Source organism: Ambystoma mexicanum, chromosome 12 (genome assembly GCF_040938575.1).
Source record: "Ambystoma mexicanum isolate Mex_15411 chromosome 12, UKY_AmexF1_1, whole genome shotgun sequence".
In the NCBI taxonomy this organism is placed as follows: domain Eukaryota; kingdom Metazoa; phylum Chordata; class Amphibia; order Caudata; family Ambystomatidae; genus Ambystoma; species Ambystoma mexicanum.
The window spans coordinates 1,068,746,084-1,068,770,579 of record NC_090936.1 but is presented as its reverse complement, the minus strand read 5'-3'; the positions used below and the strand labels follow the sequence as shown (position 1 = coordinate 1,068,770,579).

Genomic DNA, 24,496 nt, shown 5'->3' with positions numbered 1-24,496 from the left:
TGGGTTGAAAAAATACTGAAATTATCCTTAAATTGTCGAGTAATGCTTAAACGTAACCTTGAGGGCTAGTTAATGGAGCACTGGGCACTGTTGTTGGCTTTCAATCATACCCACGTGATAGCAACATTCAGTTTGTAAATATTTGCTTTGATAAAGTTTCAGAAGTGAAAAGGATAGGGCGCTCGATTCCTTCTCTTCAAAGACATGTATGTACGTAGAGAGCAATTTTCTCTAACTCTTGCATATGCAGTTACCATTCATAAATCCCAAGGTCTTACCCTAGACAAAGCATTGATAGATATAGGAAACAGTGTTTAAGGAAGGCATGAGCTACGTAGCATTATCACGCTTACGTACACTTGACGGTCTATTGCTAATAAACTTTGATTCAAGTAAAGTCAATGCTGATATTCCTTGCATTCTAGAATACAATAGATTGCGTTCACTGTACACCCCTCATCTGAAACAATACCCTGTTCCAGATAAAGTGAAACTTGGTAAAAGAAAAGTAAATGAAACAGAAATGCATCAGAATTCAACAGCAAATTCTGCTAAGAAAAGAAGGTAAAGTTTCATAAATTGCCACAAACATAGAACAACCTATTAAGGAATGTAAACCAGGGACGTCGGCAAAGCAGCAACAGAAAAACCGAAAAATGCACTCAGATACAGAGCTTGCTGGGCCATTTAAATTTGCAAATGAAAGTGGGTTAAGTTGCTATGCAAATGTAGCAATGAATATTCTATTTCAATTGCCACCAATTGTTAACAATATTTACCTCCACAGTACAGACCAATTGTGTTTGCAAATGTTAGTGCTGCATATAAATGCAACAAGCAATCCTGACAACACATACAGTGTTCATGGAGTAAGGCAACAATTGGACGACTGTGCTGGAATGGTGAGATTCACTATGAACTCACGAGAAGATCCACAAGAATTTCTAATGTACATACTATTAGTATTGGAAAACAAAAGCATACCTGTAAATGAAATCTTCCAGATTTCGTACATGTGGAAACATACATGCACTCTCTGTAGCAAAGTGATACAGGAAGAAATCACAAATGAGCGATTTGTGTATGTTTCCATACCAAATTGTGAGAGCATTCCATTTCAGCAACTTGTACAAAATGCAAACCATGGCAGATTATGTAGTATTTGCAATTCAGACAATCGCTCCACCTTACTGATACAATCACATAGTGCCTACATAATACTTATGCTACTACGTTATAATACAGATGGCACCAAAAACAACTGCCAACTGACTGGATTCACACACGGTCAAGTGTCACTTGGAAAGAAAACCTTTACAACAGTAGGAATAATCTACCATGCAGGAGCTACAACCAATGCAGGTCACTACACTGCATACATTAAAAAGAATTCTGGATGGTTCGAATGTAATGATAGCACCATTACTCTAAAGCAGAGATTGCCAGCTAACCCAACAAATGCATATTTAATGTTCTTAAAGCCAAAATGTACGAAATAATGTGTACTTCAAGGTTGTCAACAAATTAAGTGAAAGACTACAAACAGTTAGAATACGCCCACAGGTATCTAACTACCCAACAGGATGGAAGACTGACACAAATAAATAATTATCACAAATAGTTGGAAACAAATGCACAGGTAGAATACGCCTACAGGTATATAATTGTTAAAAATTGGCAGGAAGGCAACAAACAAAACATTAATGGGAAAGATGAAGGAAACAGGATATAACAATGACACAAATTAATGCGTATCACAAATCTGTAGGAACAAATGCACAGTTAGAAAACACCTACAGGTATCTAACTGTTAAAAATGGGCAGGAAGGCAACAGACATAACATTGATCAGAAAGATGAAGGAAACACTCAAAGGAAACAAGGAAGTAGTTAGTACCATAGGAAACAAAGGTTTTTTTTTTTCATCCGACAAGGATATTTTTTTCCCCAGACCCAAGGATTAGAAAAGCAAACACAGAAACTGAGCGCAATGCACAGTACACTGGTTTGTAAACTAAATATGAGGGTAAAAAAAAAGGTTAACTGTCTATTATGCAATGTAGTAAATTTTCAAAAAATGCAAACACCAACACACCTTTTTCTTTCATCACAGAAATGGAAAAAGTGATACTTCCGCAAAGTATGGTAGCCACTTAAAAAATGGATGTGGATTCTGAACAAAGTAAGGAGTAAGTGTATTGGCAGTCATTTTCTGCACATGGGAATCTACACGCCTAATCTATGGTATTAATATGCTGCAGTGCCTGTAGGCTGGCCCTTGCATCTTCGGTGAGTAACCTACCACCTACGCCTTACGACCAGGGTACAAGGAGTATAGTTTCTATCCACAACCATCGCTGCATATCAAAACCATGGTCCTTGTAAATTAGCTACTTATAAATTTACTTTTCGGACAATCTTCTGCAGCCATGTAACTAAGACACTAGGGCGTCAACACAACTTGTGCATTACACCACACCCATATTGACCCAAGAGTGCAGGGTCTCTCCACAAACACCTCAGTGATGTGTTGTAGTGGCAGTTTTTCTATAGGTGTGATATCCTTCAGTGCCTCTGGCCAGATGCTTCACTCCTAGCTGTATGTCCATAGATCTTACATGGGATGGGTGTGCAGTGGCTTGCACGTCTAGTACTTATAACTTTGTTCTTGGGTGCATGGCCTTTGGCCATTCACCCAAGACTGGAAGTACACCCCACTACTTGCCAATCGAAACGCAATACTACGGGTGTATGCATTGGTGGCACATGCTACAGTGGTTGTGGCCAGGGCCTAGAGTTTTGGAAGTAAGGCCATGGCGACGTACTGATGAATTCAATAACCTTAGGAAAAACTATAGCAATTACGGCATGCTGTCAATTTCAATGTTCCCTAACTCCACACGTGTCCTTACAACAGTAACAACATAGGAAAAAGTATAGCAATTACGGCATAGTGTCAATTTCAATATTCCCTAACACCACACGTGTCCTTACAACTGTAACAACTTCCCCTGAAATACTGGCCTTATTGGACCCCTCATTTTCTGTGCATACAAGGAGGCCATACAACATACCACATTAAGAAGATCACTCCACACAACTTGCCAATCGAAACGCAATACTACAGGAGTATGCATGGGTGGCACATGCTACGGTGGTTGTGTCCAGGGCCTAGAGTTTTGGAAGTAAGGCCTTCGGCCGACGGCCATGCTTCCAAGACTCTAGGCCCTGGCCACAACCACCGTAGCATGTGCCACCCATGGCGGCGTACTGATGAATTCAATAACCATATGATGCATCCAAGACTCTAGGCCCTGGCCAAAACCACTGTAGCATGTGCCACCCATGGCGGCGTACTGATGAATTCAATAACCTTAGGAAAAAGTATAGCAATTACGGCATGCTGTCAATTTCAATGTTCCCTAACACCACACGTGTCCTTACAACTGTAACAACTCCCCCGTGTACTGCACGGGCTGAAATACTGGCCTTATTGGACCCCTCATTTTCTGTGCGTACAAGGAGGCCATAGAACATATGTCATTAAGAAGGTATTAACGTATTATTGGGTGCAAAGAGTGCAGGGTCCCCCCACAACCACCTCAGTGATGTGTGGTAGTGGGGGTTATTCTATAGATGTGTTATCCTTCAGTGCTTCTGCCCAGAGGCTTCACTCCTAGCTGTATGTCTGTAGATCTTACATGGGATGGGTGTGCAGTGGCTTCCACGTCTAGTACTTATCACTTTGTTCTTGGGTGCATGACTGCACACACTCCCCTTAACTTGACAATCAAACCGCAACACTAAGGGTGTATGCATGGGTGGTACATGCGGCTGTGGTTGTGGCGAGGGCCTACAGTCTTGGAAGTAAGGCCTTTGGCCTTCGGCCGACGGCCATACATCCAAGACTCTAGGCCCTGGCCACAACCACTGTAGCATTTGACACCCATGGCGGCGTACTAATGAATATAATAATAGCCATCGGAAAAAAGAATGCATTCACGGCATGTTGTCAATTTTAATGTTGCCTACCAATACGCGTGTGCTTTCAACAGTTACAAGTTTCCTGTCCACTGCATGGACGGAAGTGCTATCGTTATTGCACCCCACATTTACTGTGCGTACAAGGTGTCCATAGAAATTACATCATGAAGACCGACCCCCAGAACAAATGCATTGATCATCCATGTCTTACTGTCTGAACCTTTCCCAATGCTGTGTGACACAGCAAAAGAGTTTCATGAATAGAGCATGTGTACGCTGGTTGTTGCTCCGCTTTCGGCGGATCCAAGATGTCGGTCGTATCCAAACAATCAGACGCAGAACACGTTTCGCAGCAGCCAATGGGCAGAGACGTTGCATGTCCGCGGTCATGACGCCAGCCCCTTAGCCAATCGGTATCTTGTTAGTGGAACGAATAAGGAAGTGTGACCGCGGAGTGGCCATGGATATCACTAATTTTTTCAGACCTACTTTTTGATAATTAGAAAGAAAAATACTGCACGGCTGGTCACCAAATTTACAAAAGCATGCTTTCTGGACCAAGCCTCTGTACCTGCCGCAGATTTCGTCAGTCCGTCCAGCGGTTTGACCTGTAGCCGTGCGCAAAGTTTTTCCCCCATTGAGTCTATGGGAAAAAAAGATGTTTTGGGACCCCCCCTATAACTTTTGACCCCCTGCACCAAACATCTCCAAACTTTGAAAAGGGATTCAGAGTGGCCCATATACTTTTTTTGCAAAGTTTGGTGAGGATTCGTCCATGGGGAGCGAAGTTATAAGACGCCCAAAAAGTGCTCTTCCTATGGAAACAGCAACTTAACCATAACTACATGGCCACTACCGTGGCCGTGTAATATGAGTGTATACTTAAATACAGTGAGAAATATTTAGTTGGGATTGTGAAGGTGAAGCAGTTGAGTGCAACCAAACCTTTGAAATTCAATAAACCTGACGTTAAAGTGATGGCTTAATGCAGCAAAACACTTAAAATGCAGCAAGTGCTGGGAGCTACTCCATCTTAACTTTGAGACCCACCCCATCCACCCTTTGAGCAGTCCACGAGCACACTGATGACATCTTAGATTACATAACTTATGACATCATAGATGACATCACTGCAAACTAGAACACACTGATCCGAGCCGTGGCCTGTTACCACAGTGTCTGGGACATGGCCAAATGTCATTTTTCACACCCTGTCAAGCCACCCACAGTAGCCAATGAAGCTGGCCTGTGGCTAGGTCCAGTGGCTACTCAACCACCATTATGCGGCCATGTGCCGCTGGTCATGCAACAAGCAAATTATTCTGTGTAGTGTTTATTTTTTCTATTATGTGATAACATTGGAGAATGAACAGCTCAGAATTGCACAGAGATGTGAAAAAAGCTGCATGCGCCATTGATATTATTTAAAATTCCAAAGCTGTACAAAGTGATTTTTGCTTGCCCTATGATTTTTTTTATAGTTCTATAATTTTCCCATACATATTCTTTGCCTGCTGTTCATCATTTTGCCTCCAGTAGGCACTAACTGTGTTAGTGGTCTTTTTAGCCGCTTTAAGTTCCAATGAATACTTACCCATTTGTTTTATTTGAATTGCGCAAAACAACTTGCCATGGTCCAAATGATTAACTGCTGAATGTCCCGATATACTACCTTGGCCTCTACCCAGTGCAGTGAAAGCAGCTAGGCGAGGACCAAGACCTTCCAGCGTCAAGGTTGCCCGTTTGTGAATAAGCTGTGTATTCGTATGGAATGGCCTTAATGCACCAGTACGATCTAAATTTATTATAAAAGGAATTCCTGCATGGTCAGTCCAAAGAGGAAAAAAAGGGGAGAGGCAACCCCAACAATACCCGAGTTGTCAAATACACAGTCCCGCGTATGCCCAGTCAAATGTGTCGGCTAAAATACTCGTCGTTCATAACCCAACTCGGTCTTGGAATCTAAAATTGCTCTGGCGTTAGTTATTTAAGTCTCCAAACCAATTGTTAAGGTCTCCTGTAATCCGCAATCGAGATCAAGAAGGTAAAGGTTGTGCCACCGTATCTTTATCATTAGATCTATGTATGCTTACAAGGAGAAAAAGTGTGAGTACGACGTGCTATACACAACTGGACCTTCATATTCATATATTCATACATTTAAATATGTATAATAAAGACTACCTGGCTTCATAACAAGTGGCTCCACAGCTGCTGTGTGTCTAGTCCCCATCTGGAACCACCCATCTCAGCAGTGGCGCAGTCTGCGCCTTCCTTCACACCTGCTGACAGGTCCTCAGTACTGCAGACAGGCACACTACAATCGGGCAGTGACCAGTGGTCCTCCTATGGGTGTTTGTGCGGCCTGCCCAACCCGTCAAGCCCTGCGCCGCATCCACATTGGTTCACACTCGGGCGGCCTTAGAAGCTGCAGCGCCCCGGGCAGAAAATGTGGCACCTCTCCCCTCCCCCTACGCGCCCCTAGTCATGCGGCAGGGGATTGGGTGGAGCACCAAATGCTTCAATAGGCACTGCAGGCATCCTATTGTTATTAAATGTGCTCTGCTCCCAAGATCGGAGCGCATTTAATGTCAATAGGCGGCTGCCGAGGCTTCTCCCATCACGCTAGCTCGGGGGAGACGTTGACAGACCCCCTGGAACTGGCGTGGCGGGGGTCTAACGGCAGTGGGCCCCGGGTGGCCGCCTGGCCCGCCCTGCTCTAAGGCCAACTCTGCTTATACTGCCAAAAGGCTCCTCATGAAAGCCCCCCTGCCATGAGGTACTTGTTTATTCCAGCCTCCCTGTGACTACCATTGAGAAAGGAGAAACCACTGAGTGAGAGGTCCCGTTTGGTGAAGGCGATGCAGTTGGTTATTAGTTTCTTATTAGTCTGTGTTGCCTCATGGTAGGATAAAATAGGAAAATGGGTATTTGGCGGTATCATCCGACTCATGGAAGTGGAGAACACTTCAAGACCTACAGCCCAAAGTGTGTCCAGGGTGTCGCACACCCACAGTCTGAATTTAAAATAAATAAATAAGTGTGGGTTTTTTTAAATGTAATTATTTTTGGGTCTAGATTCTAGACTCTGTATGCAGGTAAATGGTGCCATTACACACGATATTAATTGCCTGCTGAAGACCAGATTTAGACTACTGTATAATGGCCACAGAATACAGTATTGTAGCTCTCTACACTGTTGGGCATTGGATCTTGCATGTTCTGTTAAACCATAAGATTAGTTAAGTGTGATATTTAAAATGCAGACAATTTGAAGAGCACCTTAAAAAAAGAGGGTGATTGCTGAGCAAGCCAAGGGATTTGCATCTGTGATAGGTATTTCTACAGATACCCACATTCATTTGCTTGTTCAAACATATTTAAGGCTTCCTGTTTTCTGTGTTCTTTTTTTATTAGATTCTAGGGATGAACATTTTTTTAAAGCTTTAAAAAAAATGGAAATCTGCTTTGACAATTTATTTCGTTACCAAAAATGGCAAACAAAACAAGCTTTGGCAATGCCACTGTTGTCTCTTTTATAGCTATTAGTGTGCCAACCACTGCCATGCATATGCTAAAGTACTCACACGATTCGCCAACTGTTGCCATCTTATGGACAGATACCACTGTTGAGGTAGTGCCTGCAAAACTCTATCTCCTTTCCACAAAAAAAAAACCTGTGGGGTTTATCGCTATTTGTTTAATCATGTTAGCTTAGGTCCGTAAAGACTGCATGTTAGTGCATTGTAAAGGAAAGAGAGATACATTTATTGAATTATTCACCCAGTTCAAATATTTGTGAGTTTTATATTGTAACTTGATGTCGCCAGCAGCCACTTCAGAATGCTGTTTTATATATAGGTGATTTATAAGCAGCCATATGGTGCCAAGCGTTCATTTCCTACCAACAGAGATTTCAAAGGGGAAACGTGCTCAGACACACCACTATTCATCAGGTGGCATTTGCTGAAGACAAATGATTTCAACTCACACCAGAGAGGACATCCCCGCTGGGGGGGACTGAAACAAGTGTGCCTTGTACCAGACAAGACACAATCAGTTAAATGCTCGATGGTGGCACCAACTACATTACTACAATCAATTCACCTTACACAGGACACAAGCATTGCAAAATTGAAGGCGACAATGGATGCAAGACTAAAACAAGTGCACCTCAATGTAAGAGAGGGCATAAGTAAAAGTGCCCCACAGGTACCTCAGCCAGAACGTGACATGAAGAATAAAATACTGAATTGTGACCATCACTGAAGGATTGAAACAAGCCTGCATCAAACAGGAATAGACACCAGCACTGCAATACTAAAAGGCGACTCACACTGCAGGATTAAAACCAACACCTCAACCAAGACAAACCACCTTCATTAAAATATTGAAATGCGTCCTTTATTGCAAGAATGACACAAGCATACCTCATGCAGGACACCGCCACTACAATACGTAAAGGTAATCCTCAGTAGGACTGACACAAGTGCAACTTACATATAACTACTGCAAGGTGACCATTGCAATATTACTAAAACAAGTACCATCAAATGAGAGAGGAATGCGACTGCAGCAATAAATAATAGTAATGATGGCTGTGGGTATGGTGTGAAAAAAGCACCTCACTCAGGACAAGACACCATCACTAAAAGAATGAACTATGTCTGCCATTGCAAGAGCGAGACAAGTGTGCCTGAAACAGGAAACACCTTTGGATTAGCCCTACAGTGAAGGTACCCTTTTCGTTTTGAAATGGTAGTGACCTGTCTAATGCTAGGTGCTTGACAATCCAGTAGTGATTGTGCAGATATTGCAAGAGTACTGTCATTGCAGGTCCAAAACAAGTGATCCTAAATAAGTAAACATTCACCCGGGCACCTACAAAGAGATGTGTACACATGTTGCTTCTTCTTTCCTTCTACTGCCTCACATAACACTTGTTCTAGAAATACTTGTTTATAAGCTTAGGGATTGGGAGTTAAGCATGGTGAACAAGGTTAATTTAAAAAGTCTTCTCTAAAATGCATCATTTTAACCCATTATTTTCAAAAATTTCCCTGGAGGAGAACCCCCGAAACCCATAACGCTCCGTGATTGGTTGAGGCTCCCTCGCTACGCTCGGTCGCTATGGCATATCAGGGGGAAATATGTATGCCCCTCCACTTAAAAAATTCACGAGCTGCTGCTGGCCCTAGGACTGTGCTGGGAGCAGGGTGGGGGGAGCCCAGAGACTGTGGTGGGAGAAGGATGGGGGAGCCATGGGATAGTGGTGGGAACAGGGTGGGGAGAGCCCAGGGTCTGTGGTTGGGTGGGGAGAGCCCAGGGACTGGGCTAGGAGTTGGATGAGGGAGTTCAGAGACTGTGATGGGAGCAGGTTGGGGAGCCCAGGGACTTTACTAGAAGCAGGGTGCAGAGATGGCACGCAATAGTTCATAGCCATTTGGACTTGCTGTCAATTTGGCATTTGTGGGGGGTCCCAGCTTGCCCACAGTTTGCTCAGGGGGTTAGGGGACCAGGCGAAAAAAGTTTGAAGACCACTGGTTTAAGCAATCCGATTGTTCTGAAAATAAATATAGAGTGCAAATGGATTTCCCTGGATTGGGCAGCCAGATCCGAGATCCAAGGAGACTTTTTTTTGTCTGAGCTGGACAAATCTCGTCCTATGCCAGCATTGCCCTCAGGCAAGTGTATATCCGGGCTCAACCCCAGACTTTAACACCTACTTGGGGTTCCCACAGGCCGCCTGTGTGCACAGGGAAAATGGCTGATACATCCTCTAACCTAAAGAGGGACTCGAGGACGGATGTTTTCTTGCAGCTGATGAGCAGGCTGAAGCTCTGTAAATGCTACCCTAACACATAGTCCAAAAATAATTGTAGACACTTTATGCACTATCCTAAATGTATTTTTGAAAAGCAATCTGGTTTAACAGTCAACCTATGTGGGGTTTTGTAAAGATCAGAGAATCTGCTATTGTTTCATACTGTTCTGTACTGGCTTGCTTTGTTGCTTTCTCTCTCGGACTGCTGTTCCTTTGGCCTGTAGGATGGTGCAGTAATTAAGAACAAATGTGTGTTATTTTCAAATATGAACATAAACAGTAATATTTCAGATTACCAAGCGTAAAGAAAATATGACTGCGTGTTTGAGATTCATAGCATGTTAGAATTTTTTGGCACATGAAATCTTCATCGCATCACACACAGGATGCTACATCCCCGTTGCACAGGCTGTAAAGTGTCACTACAGGCAGTAGACCTTATCATGCAGTTGCTTAGTATTCAAAAGCAGTGCACACATACTAACAAGAAGTGCAGGAGAGTGGGGAGGAAGGGGGAGTGCTGGTCAGAGCGGAATGCGCTAATGCTAATGAGGGAAGGAAGTGCAGGTCCGAGTGGCGAGAGTGGGGGAGGGAGGGAAGAGGGCCCTTGGGCTAAGCGAGTGTAAGGGGAGACCAGGTGGACAAGTGCCAGGGGAAATGCAGAGAGAGAAGGTCCACGTGCTAAGTGTGAAGGATGGGGCTGGGTCGGCTCAATAGGGGTGCAGGTCCAGCCAGACTAGTGCAGGGGGAGGGAGCCCGGTAGGGCAAGTGCAGGGAGGGGGGGTGGTCAGGGGAGACCAAGTGCTAGGCTAGACTTGTCGAGGTGGGCCTGGTGCCCTGTATTAATCAGAAGGAGCCAGTCAACAAGGCAGAGGGTGAGAGGGAAGGAGGAAGAGAAGAGGAGGGTCTTGAGAAGCTCCATAATTTAAGGAGATCTGGCTCAAATCTGAGCAAGGCAGGGAGACCATTCCAGAGGGAGAAACTTGCAGAAGAGAGATCTACCCCCCAACTCTCTGCTTGTAGAAGCGTCTGGAGAGAGTTGGAACTAGAGGACCAAAGGGCTCCATCAGGGATGTATTTAGGGAGAGAGAGTTGGATGTAGCATGGTCCCAGCCCCCAGAAAGCCTTGTGGATAATGTAGAGGGTCACAGCAACCGGGAGCCAATGGAGAGATTTAAGGGCTGGGGATATGCGATCCCTGGGCTTAACGCCAAGGATAAGTCTTGCAGTCCTATTCTGGATTAGTTGGAGGGGGCGAAGGGAGGATTTAGTCAGATTGAGGAAGAGGCTGTTGCAGTCCATCCTAGAGAGGACCAGAGCTCTGGAGAAATTGGTTTCTGGGGTAAAGGGAGGAAAGGGAGAAAGGCTATGAGGAGGTGAAGCTGGAAGTGGGCCTTTTGGAAATGTCTGTGATGTGAGGAGAGAGAGGAGCTAAGGCCCCCCCACTCTAGCACTCCCCTTCTGCACATATTCCCGGTTTTTAGACGTCCTTCGTATGTTTCCATTCATGTCTATGTATTCTTGTTCAATGACGGAAAGGTCTGTGGGGGTACCATTAAGATAGCTCAGCAGGTTGAGCTATCCAGCTAGCGCGCTGCTGCGATCTGTGTGTGATCTGCAGGTCGCACATTAGAATCGCGTCATACCAACTCAGCCTTTCATCCTGCCAAGGTTGATAAATGAGTGCCAACTCTGGTTGGGTCATATTGTGTTTAAATATGCCCTCTGTAAAGCACTTTGGCGAAGGCGCTATATGAATAACACATTATCATTTTGTTTGACAGTCAGAGTGAGTGAGAAAAATGTGCTCAATCACTGAGTCCTGATTTTGTGAGCGAGGCAGCAGATTCTCTGCAGGTGTCATATTACAGAAACTTTACACTGGAGCAAGTGCACTTTTAAACAGTATCAACAGTGGGCCAGAAATTGCTCTCGTGCGAAATTGCACTGGTGCAACCTTTTCTATAATATGGGCCAATTTGCTTAAGGAAGGCATTGTCTGTGTAGCCAGTGAACAGCTTCCTGGTGCATCTATCTGACCCGGCTCTTCCCCTAAAGCAAAGTTTCTCTAACTCTTCAGTGGCGCCACCTGATTTTATTTGATGAGCTCTGGCTTAGCAGCCCTAATGAATTTGTCTCGCCACTGCTTAGTGCTTCAGCACACAAGAGATATAAGCACTGCCATTCTCAGCGCTGTTATTTCATCTTAGGTGTAAGATATGCCCAAGTGGTTTTCAGCCTGTCTTCTCACTGGCTCTCCATCTTCTCTTCCAGGCAGTACTACGAGATGCTTTACAACAGCGCAGACGAGCTCCTGAACCTGGTGGTGGACCAAGGAGTCAAGTACACGGAGCTGGAGTACATCCACGCCCTCAGCTTGCTGCACCGCAGCCAGACCGGGGTAGGGGACCAGACCACCCAGAACATGAGGCTGCAGCGCCTGAAAGAGATCATCTGTGAGCAGGCAGCAATCAAGCAGGCCACCAAAGACAAGAAGATAACCACTGTCTGAGTCCACCAGGGAGGCATCAGCAGGACGCTCACTGCTCGGCCTCACTGAGTGGCGCTCAAAGCTGCACACAATACTAAAGTCATATTCACACACGCATAGAGGCTGTCCGAGGCCGTCCCTCATCACCACTTCAAGTGGTCCATTTGAAAAACACATCAGCAGTAAGGCAGCCCTGATAACGTGTGGAGTACCATAGGTAGCTGTTGTTTAACTCCATTGGCCACCTTCTTCACGTTCTCCCTCCATTGAATGAAGGGTGTGTGCGGTCGCCTTCTTCAGACGATGCTAGTCCATTCTCCCACTTAGCTCTGGGATCTGAGGCCCACCCGCAGAGGCCTGGCATCGCAGCGCACGCTGTTGGTAGGACACTGGCATATATGATGTTGCAGAAAAGGCTAGCATGTTGTATTTTGCGTTTATTCGGGGAACTTTCTCACTGCCAATGCTTTCTTTTTTCATTTAGTTCAACTTTTAGACAAACCGTTTAGTTTCTCATTGTACAGTTGCCACGCTGATGCCATATATTTTCGAATTTGCAATTGGCCTGAAGAAATTTGGAAATGTTGCTTAAGAAAAACAAGTGCTAAATTCTGACTGTTTAATTCTCTGATTTAAAGGCTAGGCCTACAAAAGTGTTTGCGCCTGAGTAACTTGCCCCTTCACATAATAGACAACTGTTTCAATATTAATGTGAGACCGCCTGACATGTCTGATTTTGCAAGGTTGTCCAACTCCAGGCCTCAGGGGCCGCAATCCTGACAGGTTTTCAGGATATCCCTCATGAATATTCATGAGATAAAATGTGCATACATTTGGAATCAGTGTATGCAAATGTACCTCATTAATATTAATGCAGGGCATCATGAAAATCTGACATGTGTCCGGTCCTAGAGGCCTGGAGTTGGACAACCCTGCCTGAGGGGTTTTAAGACAGTAGAGAACGTGTCTCTTGCCTGATTCTATCAGATGGAGAGTGAGTCCTGTTTTCCTCAGGCCTGGCCCACATTCCTATCCCCCTGCAATGATGTGGCCTTGCATTTCTGCAATGCGACTGGCGTAATGTCACAGATATTCCCAATGCAGACACCGCTTTCTAACCACAAGACAGTTTACGCAAGAGATTGCACAGCACTATGCTGGGTGATAATCTCAGGTGTGTTATCCCTGTATTTAGGCTGCATCACTGAGAACGAGCATGCCACCAGCGAGGACTGTATTATCTTGCCTTCCACTCATCTACTCGGTTCTGAGGATTTGGAAATCCGGAACACAATGGAACTGAAATGTCACCAAATGCATGTCTGTCCAATTTCCCCCTGAATCTTAAAACTGTTGCCTCTAGTGGGACCTTCATGTACACTGTTATACCTCTGCCTCCTGTGCATTCCCTTTTAGGCCCAGTGGTGAAGGTTGCACACATGAAGCAATGGGGTGGCTATTTCTGATAAACATCATACGTTCCCGCCCCTCCCCACATGAAGTGGGCGGTTCTCCTGCAATCAATGGCTCTTGAGTCCTTCTTAGCAATTTTACAATGTGCACCATTTCGTCATCACGGGAAGAGGGAAATACTGCATCACCTGTACACTTTAGAATACATCTCTGGTGATATCAGAGAGAAAAGACACCATTCGGCATCCTGCAGAGTTATGTGTTGGAAGGAGTTCTATAAAGCTACTGGACCAGCTCTCCAATCTCACTCGGTATTCTGCATCCTGGACTCGTGGGAATGAGCGCATTAGTATTGAGTGAAACTTTTGTGACTCGCTTAAATGTGGGTGCCTGTATTATTTACCTTGTGCTTTAGCTTACAGAATAAAAACAGAGTATAAGGATTTTCCTCGCTAGAAGGTGACATGGACATGATTGTCAAGGGAGAGAGATCGCTTGCTTGTATTTTGATGAGAAATAAACATGTACGTACACAGAAGTGGTTTGGGGCTTCATCTGTTTCAACTGCACAATTAAATGTTCAAATCATACATTCCGCAAATATAAATCTGCCCTCATTGACCTTTCAGGAGTCCTGTCGTGTTGAGTCTATTTATCCTGCTGCTGATTTCTTTATGTTTAAGCTGCCAACATATGGTGGTCGCATTGCAATTATTGCATGCCATGTTGCTTAGGAGTGAGCCCCCCCCCCCTTCCTCTTGTGCACTCCTCCCGGGGGCCTGGCAATGGTCACACTGGTTAACGGCAAAGAAGGAAAATATAATGTAGTGGCAATTGAGCCTGCCATATGCGAAAATGACTTTCCATTCGCCTGTGCATTTCCTCGCCCGCTACCATTTATCTTCTGATGTCTGTCGTGATGAGGTAAATCATTGGCAGGTTCAACCCTAGGCATGGGCAGTCTAGGTGGTGGTCGAGGGCCCGTGCCAATGGGGGCCGATGGGCAACAGCTTCCCTCCATAACTACTTTTGCTGGCCTCAAGAGCGGAGGATGGAGAGGCTGCCGACTTCCCATCAGCTCCATGGAGGCCCCGGTCCTTCATTTCAATGCCCTTCGGAAAACGAAGTAAGTGGCGTGGGGGGGCCATGGGCGATGAGGTGTGTGGGGGGGGTGGTGGTGGAAGTGGCTGTGGCACGTGCAAGTCAATTTGAATCCCAAGTAAGCATGATCAGAACATAGCAACACGTGTGCCATTTCTCAAGACCGTTATCCCCAGTGCTCCCAAAAATATACTCTGCTTTTTAAACCACCGATTTCATTCCTATGGTGTGTGTTTGTTGGCCCACATGCCATTTCTTTAATATAATTGCATAGTAACAATATTGCATGTATTTTCCAACCAGCAACTACAAGCTGGCAATCATATCCCACTGTTTATTTTTAATGGTGTCTTTAAGTCTTAGAAGCTGCGTTGTGAAATACTGCCCATTTTTAGTGCTAGCATTATTATTATCATGGTATTTATTGAGCGCATTCATGGCTTCGAGAAGCAACAGTGTGCGTTAGAGGTATACAACTGTACAGATGCATAACGGAGCGCTTTACAGATGTATACAACTGTATAGATACACAACGGAGCACTTTACAGAGGTATACAACAGTACAGATGCATAACGGAGCGCTTTACTTTGATTGATGCTTACGCTTCCTTTATGGCCAATCTAGGCCTCAAGATCAATACCACTAAATCAGCGGTGATGAGCTGGAGTGAAGATAGAAAGTTCATCAAAATGTGCCCAATAATGGGCAAGGGGGAAATCATACCGAGAGTGTCAGAGTATGATTACCTGGGGGTCAGGTTTTCAGAGACCCTGATCAGTACAGTGCATGTAAAAAAGCAATTTCTGAAAATGGGCCAATACTCCAATACCTGGGGGGGGGCGGCGGGGGAACGGTCCCATTTGTCTGCTAAATGTAAGGGCCAACACTTGGAATCGGCTCTTAAGGTCCATACTATGCAGGTAAAGGCGGCCACGCAATATGGAGCATCATTATGGGGGTACTGTAAATCCTGGGACATACAGGCCAGGGAAAACCGTTTCTTCAAAAAGCTCCTGGGACTTCCAGGCTCCACCTCCTGTGCCTCGGTGCACAGAGAATTGGGGATTACCTTTTGGGAGGTTGATTGGGCAGTAGCGCCAAGCATTTTATGGCTTAGAATTTGGGGGAACAAAGATGCCACGCTATATCACTTCATTATCAGATATCCACAAAAAAGAACCAAGTTAAGGGATCTAAAACTCAAATCTTCCCTTAATAATCATTATACCACAACTTGATTCAAGTAACTTCTATTCGAATATTGCTTTTCTTCAGAAATCAATCCTTATTAAAGTATTCCTGTTGTCCTTTTCCTCTATTCTTTACACAAAGGTTTTTGTGTTGTTGTCCAAGTAAACATCAGCTTTATTTGGTTTTCGTGGAATGCAATTAATTTAAAAGGAATGTTTCTCGGCTGGAACAATCAAATGGAGAATCAAAGTTTGCGTGTGTCTCTCTACACACGAAATGCTTAAAGTTTTAAAGAAAACTGGAGTACTGGACCAAGATAGATCAAGAAACACTCCTATTCCTTGAGGTTAGAAGATCTATATCTTGTTTTTGCTCTGTTCCTCAGAGTTAGTACATGGTCCCTCATTGTGGTTTTTAGGACAGGGATCAATTTGTGACCTGGCTTGTGGACATCACTTGTACGTTCTCAAATGTCAGGGCACAAGAAAAATCCTACCGGTTTCAGTGGAAAATAAATATTAGTACCACTTTCATCAGGGCTAATGTAGATCAACACTTGTTGGTGTGTGATCTAATTCCTTTTTGATTGAGCTGAATCTGGGTTGTCAATAGGAGGCCCACCCTGTACAGAGGAGAGAGCGGGACATGGGGTAAAGGAGGGGAAGACAGAGAGAATCTATGTTAGAAAATGCTAGACCAATTCAAAAGGTCCCATATCAATTGGGATACCTTCACATCATCTCTGTTTTACCCTTAAACAGTGGATTCTCCCATGGGTGGTGGTCCTAGGTTGACACACTCATGGTTGTTAGAATTTTACTTCTCCAATGTCGTTTGTTTTATCGTGCATTATCGGGGACCTAAAGAGAAAACGGAACTCTAAATTCCCAGGGAAAGTATTTCAGGAAAACATGCCGTGCCTCCCGGCACAAAACATCAATTTGCAATGATTAAAATAACACTAGCTAAGTGTTTTTAAAAAAAAGGTCAACTCAGTAACAAGTTTGGCCTTCTGAAGCACATCATAAATGTGGGGAATTCCAAAACACCACCCTTAATAAGGTGCAGGTCGCCTCAGATTCTATACTGCCAGTATGTGCCTGTGGCTTTAAACTTTGAAGACCCACTTACATACGTTTTAGCCCTATCTAGCCACTCTAATGTCCTCAAGACTCACACCGTCTGACCGGTCAGTATTCTACTGTCATTGCTAGCTATAAAAAGAGCATTGAAGAACTCGATGCCACAATGAAAGATTTCAAAGAGTTTAACCTTAACAAAAAAGTGGGAAAACTAAGGAAGGATCTTGTAAGTTTCACACAAGAGAAAATATACCCCTACATAACAGAGGCCTGCTATGACTTTCTTGTTAATGGCAGAAACTGAATCGACGGCTTGGGCTCTGCTGTTGTACTTAAAGGCTACCATGTATCTAAGAAGGGGGCTTTTAAGAGCTTAAGACGCTGCATTTTACAATGATGTAAATTGAGTGTTTTTACTATTATCTTTTCTTTTTAGAATTTGACTTTTGTCCTTTTAAATAATGCAATGGTGTTTGAATTACTTAATATGTATCAATGAATCATGTTATATTTGTTGTTTTGTTATATGTATGTGTTTGATGAATATATTTGAATAAACATTTATATCAATCACAGAGGTATACAACAATACAGATGCGTTACTGAGCGGTTTACAGAGGTATACAATAGTACAGATGCATAACAAAGCGCTTTACAGAGGTATACAACAGTACAGATGTATAACAGCATTTTACAGAGGTGTACAACAGTACAGATACATAACGGAGCGCTTTACAGAGGTATACAACAGTACAGATGGATAACGGAGCGCTTTACAACAGTACAGATGCATAATGGAGCCCTTTACAGAGGTATACAACAGTACAGATGCATAACGGAGTGCATTTCAGAGGGCAGAACAGATATACAGTGGGGGTGGGATACAGAGGGGCACAGAGAAGGGACAGCTGTACTGGGTGGTGGGGAGGAGAGGGGTGGGCGGTGTCTAGCGAGTCTGGTGGCGTGAGGGACGATGTGATGGCCTAGGCATTACCTTCCCTATCCTGACTGGAAAAATACAACTGCAATCCTACTCTTTATTTCCATGCTTCTATAAGAATGTATATATTTGTGAGATTTAGTATGGGATTTTTAAACTTGTCATTTCAATTCTATTAATCGGGGTTTGTAGCACTTGCAAGTCAAACATTAATGCATATTGGCCGAGGTTTTAGTGATTTCCATCCTAGATTGGAGCGACAGATTCTGCGCTCTATGTTGAAGCATTCATGGTGGTTCTATGTCATTCCATCGCCTGGGTTTTTTTCGCTGAGTTTTCTACGCCCAGGGGCTGGGAAAACAGAGCTGGGGAGGTTTGGTAGGGTCACAGGTTCACTGCATTCGCCCATGGCCATTCTATGAAGCACTCCCCCACGCATAAATTGGGGATGTCGGTTTTTTTGATGCCTTGCATTAACTACTGTTGCATTTTGTAAATAAATGTGGCCCAATGCCTTCCCTAGAATTGTACTGAGTTAGCTATGCTGCTTATGAACATAGCTATGCTAGAACTGTACTGATTTGGCATCCGCTGCTTTCTAATTCAGCCACACTAGAATTGTACTGATTTCGTATTTAGCTTTAGTTTAGACACGCGCCTCTACAAACCATACATTTAGGACCAAAGCTAACATGGTACAATACAGAATGAAGAACTGACAAAACTACTCAACACTCAGAGATCACCCGAAACCAACTAAACAACGCCTTCTCGTCACACCCCTCACATACTGCATCCACCCAGAGGGCTAGTTAACCCACCAAAAAGTCCTTAAACACACACGCCTCTCTAATCATACTACAAACCCAATGCCAACAATCAATCGGACCAGACACTTACGGACAGAACAAACCAGTGCACATAACAAAGCTCACATGCACAGACGCCAGTTTCACCTGGTTCTGCATGCCTCAACAGATGAGCACTAACTCTATCCAATCCCTCTCTCCCTCACTAACCAGCCCTACCCACTTTTCTGACAGAGCCACGTGAGCCCTTGGAGACCATGTAAACGGCAGGGGCGCGCAGTATTTACCAATGGAAGCTGTGAAGATATGTATTCAAGTGCCAAACCTTGGCTTTGCTATTTTACTAATGTGTGTGTGATCCTGGGGAACTTGTGCTATCTTTCAGTGTAATAGGTAGCCCTAAAGGTTATCAACTTTCATAGGGTACACTATTAAAAAACTCAATTGTTAAGTAGTCAGTGGTCAAGCATATAATAATCACAGTGACTACTCATATATTGCACTTAACATGGGTATGTGTCTTTTGGCTTACTCCTGGCAACTTCTTGTAATGTAACTTAATGTGATACCCTCGATAATAAAAAATCACATTCTGACATGTCAAATCATATGCAGACCCCTGCACCACTTTTGCCGCACAGGGCCTCTCAAATCCTAGGACTGGCTATGGTCATTAATGATGTTTAATGGATATTGTCTATGCAGGGACATCCATGATGCCATCGGAGTTCCATGATGGGGAAACCTGGTGGAAAAACTATTAGTAACTATTTGTTGCATTTCACAATTTTTCTGAATTTTCGATTGAAACTTTATGGTCTATTTAACAGAAGCAAAATTAAGATCATTTTCTTTTTTGTAATTATATGCTTGAAAAGTTGTGCAGAATTACTAATCAGAATATTTCACAAACATATGTCTTTTTCAAGTGAATGCCTTTTTGTTTTTTTGCGCTACACTGCATCGTTTTTGCAATGTTTCTAATCTTAATGTTATATTAAGTGGCGTTGTTTTTTGTGAATTCCTTTTTTTACAAATGAAAACAGTAATTGGGAGCGGGAAGGCTAAAGTATTGGCATCGCCAGTAAAGCAGCATAGCCAAATGTTTTCTTTCATGCAATGTGTCTAAACGGTTTTCTCAAGAGGTTAATCTTTGCAGAATTAAACCAATATAGTTTGTAACTTGAATACAAATCACAGGGGGGTTTCCATTTTTGATACCTATGTTTCTGGGCCTTCTATATGAAACTATTTGTAATGTAATCTCATTGCAACGTGGCACAGTATCCAGGCTTTAAGCCATGTGGACATTTTGAAATAGTTCCTTACATTTTGACCGTTTTTCAGTTGGCTTTTTCATGCATTAATATGTGGCTCTTACTTTTCAAATACTTTTTTCCAAGCCAGTTGGTTCAGTTCTACCTTTTACAGGCCAAATACATTTATTTTGTTAGTCTCAGTGCCAAATAATGGGCTGGTAAATATGGGAATAATTGATGGTTTCGAACATCTGTATTGAGAGCCATCTTTGGGGAACTAAAAGGTTGAACCTGACTTTTACTATTGTAGCTTTCATCCCAATCTTTATAACTTTAAAGTCATGTTCTACATGCATCCCCAAGGTGTTACAGAGTGTGTGGGCAATATGAAAGACCCAATATAATTCCACGATTAACTGTAGATAAGGCTCTTAGTGGAGCAGTCGTGTCTTCTCTGGAGCAATCTTTTTGAGATCCACAGTTCTACAAGAGTTCGGTGTTGGGATAGATTTCTCATAGAAGTGAAATGTGACCTTCCCAAGTTCCACAAGTCTGGCTCCCCAAGACACCAAGCAAAACAGTCTTTCTCTGGGTCTTAGTTCTTGAGATCCACGAGCACACACACTATCTGGGCAAAGGAGGGTCCTCCAGGGTCATTGCAGTCCATTTGTCACCGACAGTCTAGTTCTTACCCATCTGTACTGGCTTGATTTTCAGGCCACCCTCACTATAGCCCATTACCAAGGGCAATGTCTCGTGTGCTGAGCTAGTCGCTGGCTTTTTGATGTAACCAGTCGTTTCCTTTGTGTTCGGCCTTGTTGGAGCCCACCACAAGCTAAGCTCTTGTCAGAGATTTCACCCCTGCTCTTTGCCTTCATGCTCAGGTTGCCAGGAAACGAGGCTTAGGTTTCCAGAGAGCCTCTGGGGTTGCAGTCCTTGGCTCTTGATCACTGGCCAAGTATTCCCTATTCCCTTTAGTTGGCATGTCAGTCCCACCAGGCCCGTATTATGGTGTCTGCCTCTTCTGTCTTCTCTTATTAAGCAACTTCTCTGGGGTCTGTAATCTCTGGTCCTACTAGCCTCTAGCAACTAGTGCTGGGTTTTCTCTCAGGGCCTCACCCCACCTCCACCTCATGCTGCCGTCACCTGGCTCTGATGGTCCTCTATTTCTCTCTCCCTCTCTCCCTCCCTCTCTACCTCTCCTTTTCTCTGCTCGTCTGTTTACTATCTTTTCCTGATCTTGTCCTCCCCCAAGCCTTTCCTGTTCTTTCCTCTTTTCTCCATCATCCCGCCCAGTCAGTCACTCTCCTGCTCATCCTTTATTTGCCTCCTTCCTCCTGCTCCACCTTCACTCTGTTACCGCATCTCTCCCCTCCCTCTCCCATCCCAAATGCCAGCCCCTTTTTATACTCTGGGCCGCCATGTAACTGCAAAAATGGAGGACTGGGCAAGGTTTGGCGAGTGGCTGGGTGTGTCCCTCCCCCTACTCGCCCCCAGTTTTGCTTTTTGGCTTGAAGGATCGGTGGGTGGGCTGCAGCTCAAATAATGGTGCCGCCATTTTTCATTCAGGCTGCCCTGCCAAGGCGGCATCTGATTTCACCATGGCTACCTCAATCCTACTTATTCAACCTCATCTAATTTCTCTGTCAAGTGTTTTTTAACCCTTCGAGCCGAAACTGCCAGGTTGGGTAAGCGGAGCTTCACAGTCCGCTCTGCAGGCCTCTCGGCTTTGCATGCGTCATGTCTTTCTCTGTATCTCCTGCTTGCCGCTGAAATCCAGAACTGAGTAAGCCTGTGTTAGGGCTAGGAGGTCCTAGGACCAATCAAAATAGTCGCTGTAACGGAATTACTGTCACTTTCCCGCACCACAAACACGCAATGAAGCCCCCTGTTTTTATAATTGGTCTGTAAATTAAATTGTAAATGTAAAAATGATTTGCCTCCTCAGCAGTGTAAAAAGTATGTGAAGGCCAACCAAAACCTGAGTAAACTTGAAAAAGAATAGAGCACATTAGAAACAGAATTGTGTTGCAAAGATGTCCGGCTTCAAACAAACACTACACAGGAACTCCTAAAAACAATTTTGAACAATACACGCATGCATTAGCTGAAAAATGCTTTAAAGGATACTTCTCACTAAGTTTTCCATCCTATTACCGATAAGATCCTAAATTCTAGTAACATAAATATGAATGCAAAAAGAAACTCTACATGGGCATCTACAGACACAAAATACAGCGGAAGCTGTACAGAAAGAAACAATTCCTTACCTCACTGTGTGCCATTTCCTTTGGACATATTCAGTGCACACAGCTAAAAGAAAAAAGAGCAGTTTTCAGTCTTCTCCTCTGTGATACAGAGAATAAGAAGCTGGCTGTCTGGAGTAGAAAGGTTTTCGGTTCTGGCAATCTGTGCACCATTGCCATACATTAGTCCTGTGCACTGGCAACATTCTCTTTTTGCTTTTGGTTATCAGTCTCGGGTGCTGGAAACACTTGCCGGGGAGGTGAGAGCTGGCTTTGGGGCCATAGTCAACATTAGCAGAAAAGCATGCCGCCAAATTCTGCAGTTGGGCCAGGACACAGCCGACTGAGTGGTACATGCTATGGCAATAGGGACATTGTTCACTAGGTACTCCTGAATGAGGATCTCGGGTTTCACCCCAGATGTTCAGGCAAACTCCTGGAAAAGCTGTTTGAAGGCAATAACTTGTTTGGGGCAAAGGCCCACAAATCCCTCCAGAGGTTCAGTGCTCAAAGGCAGATGCCAAATCCCTGGATCTGGCAATTCCATGGGTGCACAGAGGCAGGGGCAAGGTACTTCAGGCAGGCAACAGCTGCAGCACTGTCCAACCAGGGGTAGAGACCGGGTACGAAGCACCTTGTAAAGGAGACTTCATTTAGCCCCTGTGGGGGAAGAATTTCCTAATTTGGCACAGAATGGCATGTCACTGCATCTGATGCCTGGCCTTACATTTCATTCATCAGGGATATTGCCTCCCTTTTGTTTAATGCACTCCAGAACATCCTCCCTCTGGCCAAAACATCTTGTTGGAGGAGATTTGTCAACTTCTGGTGAAAGGTGCCATAGAACAGGTGCCCTGCTCGAAATAATCTGGCAACGATGAAAGATGGAGGCATCCTAAACTGGATCTGTGGTTCTTGAACCTGTACTTACTTAAGGACAAGTTTAAGATTGTCACTCTGGTCCAGATGCTCCAAGCCCTCGACCTGCAGGACTGTTTGTTTGTTTGTTTGTTTGTTTTATTATTTATAATGCGCGAGCGTACCCGGGGGTATCAGGGCGCAGACTTTACAAGAATTTTCGAAGCTTGGTTACACTACACGAGGAAAATACATAATACAAATATAGGTGCACAAATGTTATATACAATATATACAAATCAACAGTAGGCCAGCAGGCCGTAATGTAATATACAGATAAGCAAGAGGCACACGTGGTTACAATGTGTGCGTGTAGCGCTGGACACTACCTGGTTTTAGTGGGTCTCCAGTTTCAGCCAGGAGATTAACTTGGAACGGAAGTTCTGATAAGGCAAGTCTGCTCTGAGGTTTGGAGGCAGGGAGTTCCAGAACTTGGCAGCTTTTACCGGGAAGCTGTTGCCTCCTATAGTGGCCCGTTTGTAGTGGGGGACAGATAAGCAATCTTTGTATGCGGTTCTGATGGGTCTTGAGGAGGATAGTTTGTGGAACCTGTTGATCAGGTAGGTTGGGGCTGCGTTGTTGAGAGACTTGTGGGTGAGGGATGCCGTTTTTAAGAGAATTTTATCTCTGGTGGGGAGCCAATTGTTCTGTTGGCTGAATCCTGTAATGTGTTCTCTTCTGGAGATGCCCAGAGCTGCTCTGAGAGCGTTGTTCTGAAGGGTTTGCAGTTTATTGGTGATGGCCTTGGTGGATCCTAGGTAGAGGGCGTTACAATAGTCAAGGCGAGACAGTATGAGGGCTCTGGCGAGTGTCAGACAACTAGTGTCGGACAGGAAAGGTTTGGCTGCACGGATTAATTTGCACGTGTAAGCCGTGGAGGATGCAAGGGAGCTCACCTGTCTTTTGAGGGAAAAATTGGAGTCTAGATAGAATCCCAATGTTTTGACCTCCAGTCCGACTTTGATGTTGTTCCCGTCAATCATGAAGGATTTATAAGCCGGGCCAAGTTTCTTTATACTGATTGTGGTGCCTAAGATGATGAGTTCTGTTTTATCATCATTCAGGCATAGTCCATGAGTAGCCATCCATGCCTGGATGATGATGTACACCCTATTTAACAAGGCCAAATCCTTTCCATAATCTCCTGAAAGCGGAAGGAGGATCTGAGTATCATCTGCATAGTTAGTGTAGGTGATACCAAGATGATCCAAATCATCGAAAAGGGGCTTGGTAAATAT

At 44.2% G+C, this 24,496-nt stretch overlaps 1 protein-coding gene across 1 annotated transcript in view; it reads left to right on the top strand.

The window, feature by feature from the left end:
- Nucleotides 1–14,342, top strand: part of EXOC4 (exocyst complex component 4) — a 2,700,837-nt gene extending 2,686,495 nt beyond the window's left edge. Inside the window, exon 18 of the mRNA XM_069629625.1 lies at nucleotides 12,082–14,342. Within this exon, the coding sequence (XP_069485726.1) occupies nucleotides 12,082–12,319 (238 nt within the window). The 3' untranslated portion in view covers nucleotides 12,320–14,342. The remainder of the gene's footprint in view (nucleotides 1–12,081) is intronic.
- Nucleotides 14,343–24,496: the final 10,154 nt, after the last annotated feature.